Consider the following 8901-nt stretch of genomic DNA (forward strand, 5'->3'; position numbering starts at 1 on the left):
CAGGCTGTACTCAAGCCCATTAATTAAATCTAAAAACTGTGCTGTGACTCCAAACCCAAGTACCCTCCTGGGAAATTGTGGCTAATGTCACACTTGGATCTGCTGATAGAGAAGTGAGTCAGTGTAACCTTTATTAAATCAGGCAAAACAACACATACTTACTTACTGTGGCGGACTGCAGAAAGCAAAACCTCTCAAAGAATGGGGTAAGGGTAAGCTGAAGCCATCTGATGTTTATGTTCATGAATATAACACACTGAAACATTTTGACTTTGTTTTTATTGTTTATTAAAATACTTTTAAATCTCTAGTTTTAGTTTAAGAACCATCTGGTCCAGCAGGTGGCGGTAATGCACCTTAAAGCTCTAACCGCCAAAGAAAAACCCAAAAGAAGAAGAAGCCGCAGAGTTCCCGCTTCATTGCGTTTGTGTTTTAGTTTATTTTTCTTCCTAATCTGAAGCACTAAGGTAACTTTGATCTGAGTTTGGTCAATCTTGAATTTAGCTCCTGAGTGAAGTTTTCTGTTGCTCTCCTCGGTCTCTGTTGTCAGATATTTGCTAACCTGTTGAAAGAAAAAGCCTCTACATCAAGTCAAGCTGCTATAAACTAATTTACAAGAAGATATCAACAAATGCTAATGAAACACTGAGAAGAAAAATGAAGAAAGCTTCTATATTAACTAAGTGTAATCAGAGTTTCTATTATTTTATTAGTCTGTTACTAAGCACTAGTTAGCATCTCTGTGTCACTGTGTGGCACCTGCACAGTTTATGAATGCAGCGTGCTATCCAAGCTAGCTAGCTAGCACCATCCTTCATCCATATAAGGTCACTTCCGGCTCCAAAAAATCCCAACATGTTGGCGGTAAAAGTGCTATAATGAAATCCATTTATGAGAAATGCAAAAATAAATGTATTCCAGGCTAAAACACAGCTGCCTTTGTCTTATCAGCGCAAAGTTGTGTCAGCCCACAGGGCATTTGATTGTAAAAACTGGCCTCACTCTGAGACGCCTGTTATTAGAATCATTTCAAAGATGATTTGATATATTCTGATCAGTATTCAGTAAATGAGCCTGATTAACTGGTAGCAAAATGATAATGATAGACCAGAGATACCAGAGATGCATTTTTAAAACAAATACAGCCTCAAATCCTAAGAGGGGATCTGTGTTCTTATCACATTTAAATATACTGCAGATTTTTTAAAGCTCCAAACAAAACTGAAATGGAGGAACAAAGATAAATAGAATAGAATAGAATAGTCTTTTATTGTCTTTGTACGTATTCAACTAAATTGTGGGTGCTCCACACCAACTGTGCATGGAAAACAATATAAATAGTAAGACAGTAAGAATAAATAACATATAAGAGGAGTATATACAAAGAGGAGGAAGGCACACATTAGAGGACAGGTGGACAGAATGCTTGAAAGTAGTACAATGGACTTGATACAAGTATAGAATCCGAGTGTGACTGAGTGATGAGGGTTACTCGGATCATGGCTCAGATTTCTACACCCACTCAGATAGGATAATCTTCCACGGCACACCTGATAATTTCTCACGGCACACGTATATGCTGCGGCACAGTGGTTGGGAAACACTGTACTCGTTTATGCAGCTCCATTGATTGTTTTTTTTGGTTTTTTTTGTTCATGGCCAGGGCCATTTTTAAAGAGGAATTGCTCTCCTGGTACTGGTGTGCCATACTGCTGAATTTGATATCGGTGTTCAAACCTTTTGTGTCTGTTTTAAACAAGTTGCCCACCCAGGGAAGCTAAAATTTGTTGTTTGTGCTCTCAGATGAACATATGAGACACTTTGGCTCTTCAGTGCAGTGTGGAGCCTAACAAAGTTCTGTTTTGTGTCCCAGCTGATCAGCAGGAGGAGAAGAGTCTGACGGAGCAGCAGGGGAACATTTAAGCTACTTGGACTCAGCTCAGCCACTGCAGAGAAAACAATGAGTTCGACACAGAAGGTGACAGATACTATTGTTAAGAAGTACTCCATTAACCCTTTAAGGCCTATTGGAGCAGGAACGCTCCGTTTTGCGTAACAATTTTAAAATCCCGGTAGAATTGCACTTAAGCTAGCGCAATTATTTTATTTAGGAGGAGTTGTACTTACATCTTATGCCATCAGCTTGCCCTAGGTCACAGTTTTCTTCCACATTTGCAAAAACTGCAGCAAAAAAACATAACATACCAGAAACACGCTTTGCCGATCCGATCAGCTGTTCATAACACTTCCTACATTAGAATAGATGTCAGCGAAAACTATCACATGTCCAACTTTACCTGCCAAAACCTGCCTTCAGGGATACCTATACTGGTGTTTTTAAAAGTCATGTTTGACTTTGTTTTCTGTATTGTTTCTGGGATGCTTAGAACTCAAATTGCACTGCTGGAAATAGTTTATTTTGATGCACATGTTGTTTGTTTTGCAAGTTTGCATTATAATATTTATTTTTATTTTTCCTGCAGTATATAAAAATCTCAAAAATACTCAAAACAATTTCCTGTGGTTGGAAACAATGTGCAACTTTTTTGCATTTACAGTTTTGAGGGATAAACCTCTGAAATTTCTCTAAGTAGAAATATGTGTAGAAACAGAACAAAAACAATTTTACATTTGTTTTATTTTATTGCAGTTTTTTTGTACTTTATGTAGTTACTATGGACTTAGTGCATAGATATTATTAAAATTTGGGATATAATGGTAATATTGATGTATAGTAGAGCTGGGCGATAGAACGATAACGATATGTATTGCGAAATAACTTTTTCTCGATAGAAAAATGAAACTATTGCGATAGACCTCATCTCTCTCTCTCTTCCTCTCTCATAAAAAAATGAATAGCCAATACAAATTAAGCAGCACAGAGCCGAACCAATCACAGCCGCAGCGTCACGTCATGTAACTTGTTACGTACAGCTCAAGTGCCAAGCCGCACATGTGTATTTGTTTGGGAAGCAGCCAGCTGAAGTGCGGCCGGGTAATGGAGGAAATGAGTGTGCCAACTAGAGAAAAATCAACCGAGAGGTTACCGAAGAGAACACAGATGACGGTTCCAATGCCGGAGAGATTGTCGAAAGGAAAGGCCGGAGAAGTTCCGTAGTGTGGAGGTATTTCGGCTATTTGAAGTCTGACAAAAACAGAGTAACGCGCACTGTAAATTGTGCCGAAAGCATGTTTTCACAAAGTCTGGAAATACAACAAACCTTTTTTATCACCTGAAGCAGTGCCACCCACTAGAGCACGCTCAATCTCTCACTGAAAGCGCTAATTCGTCGTCGAAAACAACCAGGGGAATCCCTGCGAAGCAGCAACAGTCAATTGAGTCGGCTTTCTCCGGCGTCTTACCATATGACAAAAAAGCTAAGAGACATAACAACATAACGAATGCCATAGCTTTCTGTCTCGCTAAAGACATGCTACCAATAAACACGGTCGACAATGAAGGATTCAAGCAGCTAATTAAGGTAATGGATCCTCGTTACCAACTCCTTGGACATAAACATTTCTCTCAGACAGCGCTTCCAAAGCAATATTAAATAAGTTAGTCAATTTTGTCTCTTCTTCTGTAAAATAAACTAAGATTTATTTTTAGAATTAATATTTTGTTTCTAAGTGGAACTGACAATTTAGTAGTCTGTTTTGTTTGTTTGTTTTGAAACTTAAATGCTTTAGCGGCTGCCTTTTGTGTAGTTTGTACTATTTGCCTTTATTTTGCCTAAACTGAAGCCTCATTTTAAGTACATCTGCCCTGTTGAACTTATTATGGGAAATAAATATTTAAATCAAAACAAGCTGCTGATTATTTCACATTTTACTTGTGAGCAATGGCACATTTAAATCTTACAAATATAGTTATTTGGCTTATATCGTGATATATATTGTTATCGCCTGAAATGAAAAAAGCATATCGTGATATGAAAAAATCTTATATCGCCCAGCTCTAATGTATAGCAACTTGAAATGCTCCCAAAAATGGCATTAACGGCATGTAAAAATATAAAGATAAGCACTGACAAACTGGGTTCTATGGTAGGTGTTAAAGGGTTAAAAGCTGAAGTACTGATATATATTTTATGCAAAACTAACTGAACCTTGTGCTATATTAATGTAATGTAATAATCATGTAATAATACAATGCCTACATTGTAGAGGGTGACTTTGCCTCTAAAGAGGAAAATGGGCAGGCAAGAGGTTAAAGTGGGATTCAGCAGGTGGGGAACCCTAAAATGAGCTGTAGTGGCTCAGTGTGGGGAAAAGAGTCACAGCTCACAATCATTTCTATTGAGTCGATTTTCTTATTGTACAGGCTGTGATCAGCTGACCTGCTGCTCTTTGGGATGTACACAACTGAATTCAGCCAGATGTCTGCAGATGTTTCATGAGTTGTCCTGGCTGATTTCCATCCTCTACACCAGGGGTGTCAAACTCAATTGCACAGGGGGCCAAAACTCAAGGCACACTTTAGGTTGCGGGCCAAACAAGTTAAACATTTATTGAACACACTAACACCATGTTTTTTAAACATAAATATGAATAAAAAACAGACAGGAATATTATTCCAGAATAAATGAACTTTAAAAAAAACAAAAAACTTTAACTTTAAATGTTTTGATCTTAAAAATATATCCTGTCAAAATTATGCAAGTTAGAAATATGAACATGCTGCCAAAAACCCCAGAAAAAATAAATGAAAACATACACAAGGTTGGAGCTGCATGTAGACGGAGCTGGGGCATTGCTGCAGGAATGGAACTAATAAACTGTGCGGGCCATTCAGTGTCATACTTTGCCTTGAGTGTACCATTAAACTGCAGCTCCATCTGAATCTGCACAGGTGCAGTTTCCACGTAAATGGGTTGCGAAGCAGCTCGAAACTCTCTTTTTGTGCTTCACAGTCACCAAAGTGCCGTGCGAACTCAGTGCGCTCAGTTTATCAGCAAAGTGCGCCGACTTGGTTCAACATTACTTAACAGGGAAAGTAAGGCAAGTTGCACTGCTGCATTTGTGACAGCTTCACTTGAAATGTCTTCACCGCATCATACATGTCCATGAACTGACAGATTTCCTTGCTGAGCTCAAAAACTCTTATTGAGAACTTTTCCCCAACTCAGCCGATGGACCTCTGTATGATAAGGAATGTCAGCAAACTCTGAATCTATTTCCCACATAGAAGGATGAAATTGATGGTGATTTAAACCTTTAGCTCAGATAAAATTTACGGTTTGCGTTACGGTGATCGTTACATGCTCCGTTTTTAGGACTTTACCACATAGCCTGGTGTATAATGCAGGATTGGATTTCATGAGTTACTGTTTAGGCTCAAATCAGTTTGATCTTTGATGCCCGCAGTGATGAAATAACTCCCCTCAAATGCCTTAAACCAGAACAGGGCTGTTTTGAAAATGTAAGGAGTAGAAAATACAGATATATATTGTTTTAATGTAACGAGTAAAAGTAAAAAAAAACCCTCAGGTTACAGTCAGACGCTGACATCATCCTTCACTGAACCAAGCTAGTAACTGTTACATTTGATTTATTATTATTGAATATATTTGTCAATTATAGAAATATATAATAGAAAACAGTAACAGGAAATATAAAAAAGTACAGACCTGGTTAACATTTATTACTATTCTGAGTGTGTTAGCATTAATATTTGTGTAAAAGCAGGAGGGATGGGCATGATTTTAGAGTGTTTAAACAATGATTAATTATCTTTAACACCAGGTTGGATGTAATGTGTTACTACTACCAGTAGGTGTGGATAAGAGACCTTTAAGGTGTTTGGTGCCACACTCCACCTTCAGGTTTAAAACTAATGTTAATGGAGGAAGTTTAAAGCTTCAGTTTGTTCAATGAATGCATTTCACTCACTGCCTCTGTTTGTATCTCTGTCACTGCAGGACCAACATGGACCGAGAAGTCAGCGCTCTCAGGAGGCCGACAAACCTCACAGAAGAAAGAGAGAGAAAAAATACACCTGTGACAAGTGTGGGAAGGATTTTACGAGCAAGTCTGAACTAAAACAACATCAGCTCATCCACACTGGAGAGAGACCGTTCAGCTGTGACTTGTGTGGAAAGTCGTTTTCCTGGAAGAATGTCCTAAAAAGACACCAAATCGTCCACAGTGGAGTTAAAGCTTACAGCTGTGATCAGTGTGGCAGAGCTTTTACTCACAGTAGCAACTTACAGAGACATCTAGTTACCCACTCTGGAATGAAGGCATACAGCTGTGACATCTGTGGAAAAACTTTCAGCCAGCTATGGTACCGAAATATACACCTACGCATTCACTCCGGAGAAGATGTGTACTGGTGTGATCAGTGTGGCAAATACTTTACAATAGACGCACATTTACAAAGCCACATGTTTACCCACACTGAGGAGAGACCTTATCAATGCGACCTGTGTGAGAAGACTTTTAAAACTCCGAGTCACCTGAGACAACACCAACAGATCCACACCAGAAAGAGACTCTACAAGTGCAGTTACTGTGAGGTATGTATTTATATTTTTATCTTGTAAGTTCAGTCTGACTGTTTGGAACAAGTCTGCTCATTAAATTGTGTTAGCATGTTAGCACTTCTACTGCTCCGAAGAGTAGCTCTGAGCCATTATTCAGAGTTTCATTTCAGTTATGATTTTTGCTTACACGATCATGAAAAACTAAAAATGCTGAAAATTGATATGTTGCTGTTATTTAATCTTCAGGCAGCTTCGTGGTATATCATGGTGTTGTTATTTCTGCATAAATGGCCTTTGGTTTACAGCGGCTCATTCCTCTGTCAGGTGTAAATGGAATAAAATAAAACATAAATTAAGTACAAAACCAAACCATTCAGTAATCTTCTCTTATGGTTAACAAAATTGTATCGTTACATAATGGTATTGTAGTATTATAGCTGTAGTATCATTGCTTCATTATAGCTTTAGTACTTTTAAACATTAGTGTTAAAATACCCGTTTAATGTTATAATTGCAGTGTCATTGGGGGTAATAGTGTTTTTCTTCTATCCCAGTCAGCTGAGTGTTATAACTGCACAATTACAGTGTTATTAATGCAGTAATAAATTAGTATTATTGCAGTGTTACAGTAGTTTACCATGGGTACCCTAAAAACAGTAGTGTGGTAGTACTTAAGTGTAAGTCAGATGTTACTGTAATATTAAATAAGTATTACTGTAGTATTACGGTGGTAGTATTGTAGTTATTGTAGCCCAGTAAACTGAGTGTGTTAATCGAAACAGTAAAATGTAATTGGACGTCTGCAGAGATGCTCTTTATTTCAGGCGATGTTCAGGATAAAAGTGTTGAAGGACTGACTTACACTGTCTTTGTGTCTTTGTTTAGAAGCAGAGCGACACAGATGGATCCACTTCTCAACCCTGTCATCGCTGTGGTGGTGGGAAAGACTTTCGTTGTGACATCTGTGGAAAAACTTTGAGTCAGCAAGACGGCCTAAAAATACATCAACGTAAACACACTGGAGACAAATTGAAATACTGCAAAGAATGTGGGCGAAGCTTCCCCACACCAGGTGACTTAAAACGACATGAACTCTTTCACAGTGGGGTCAAAAAGCACCTCTGTGATCAGTGTGGGTCATCCTTCACCACTGCAGGTGACCTTAAAAGACACAAACGAGTCCACAGAGGAGAGAAACCATACAAGTGCAGGCACTGTGACAAAAGCTTCTCACAGTCAGGTAGTCGTAACAAGCATGAACGTACACACATGGAAGGAAACTACAGCTGTGAGCAGTGTGACAAGAGCTTCAGTAATCTCAGTTCATACTCTGCACACAAACGATCCCACGTTACTAATAAACTGTTTCACTGTTACCAATGTGTTAAAACATTCACTTCATTATCTGCTCTGTGCAAACATCAGCATGATCACGCAGGGCTGAAATCGTTCCCATCACAGGACGACAGCGAATCTGAAGAGAGAGAAACATCCTCTTCTGGTTTCAGAGTCCAACTTAAAACCCTGGAGATCAGGCTCCACAGAGTTCAGATCGGGTCTCCTTAAAGTTCAAATGAGGCTATGAATCAAACTGTTCATGTAGTTCCATTTTAATCTTTATAAATTGTTCTTCGGTAGTGTTTGTGTTCAGTGGTTACCTTCTTTTCTTTTCTTGTTTTTTCAGTGGCTGGATGAAAAATCAGTTTCCTGTTGTTCAAGTTTTTATTGAATGTATTTTGTTAAAGTTCTTTTTGAGTTCTTTTTGTTTAACTTCTTAAATAAAGTTTAAAAAAAAAAAGTTAAATAAAGAATTGAATGACAAAGATTTTGAGCCATGATGTCATTTCCTGTATTTCAGAGTAAAGACTGAAGTGACAAATGGAAACATGTTTACAGTCATGGAATAAACACCGATGGGTCACATGTAGGAAGTACTATTACTGACCTGATAGACTTGACCTTGTTTACAAAGAAAGAAAGGAACTGATTACATGTGTCAGCAGAGGCTTCAGGGTTGTTTAGAGTAGAGCTGATAGTCTTAAAGAGAACACGGGGTTTATGACAATTTAACACAATGATCTGAGAAAAATATGTTTCTCTCATTTTCACTGTATCCTGATCAAATTTCCAACATTCTTTTAACATTTCAAAAGAAACCTGCAAATTGTCTTTCTTCCACTTTCACTCTGCTCTCCTGCACTGACGCCTGACTGCTCGGGTGGATTCATTTAACCAGGGCTGAGGAACACATTTTGTGTGCCTGGTTTTTAATGTGTTCACAGTGTTTAGGGTCTGAGTACAGGTTTCCTGGAACTGCAAAACCAGCTCATCTGGGGTGGGCCCAATAAGTAATCTCAGGGTTGGTAAAGATTTTCTTTATAAATGTGGAGGAGAAGAGAGCAGTGGCGGGGTGGAG

General features: G+C 38.4%; 1 protein-coding gene across 1 annotated transcript; it reads left to right on the top strand.

Moving 5' to 3' along the window:
* Positions 1 to 349: 349 nt before the first annotated feature.
* LOC112847754 (zinc finger protein 271-like) lies at positions 350 to 8233 on the top strand. The gene is made up of 4 exons (XM_025910098.1): positions 350 to 467; positions 1874 to 1978; positions 5922 to 6518; positions 7371 to 8233. Exons 2-4 carry the CDS (start codon positions 1961 to 1963, stop codon positions 8049 to 8051), a joined length of 1296 nt encoding a protein of 431 aa, XP_025765883.1. The 5' UTR covers positions 350 to 467; positions 1874 to 1960; the 3' UTR covers positions 8052 to 8233.
* Positions 8234 to 8901: the final 668 nt, after the last annotated feature.

This window comes from Oreochromis niloticus, linkage group LG9 (genome assembly GCF_001858045.2).
Source record: "Oreochromis niloticus isolate F11D_XX linkage group LG9, O_niloticus_UMD_NMBU, whole genome shotgun sequence".
Taxonomy (NCBI): domain Eukaryota; kingdom Metazoa; phylum Chordata; class Actinopteri; order Cichliformes; family Cichlidae; genus Oreochromis; species Oreochromis niloticus.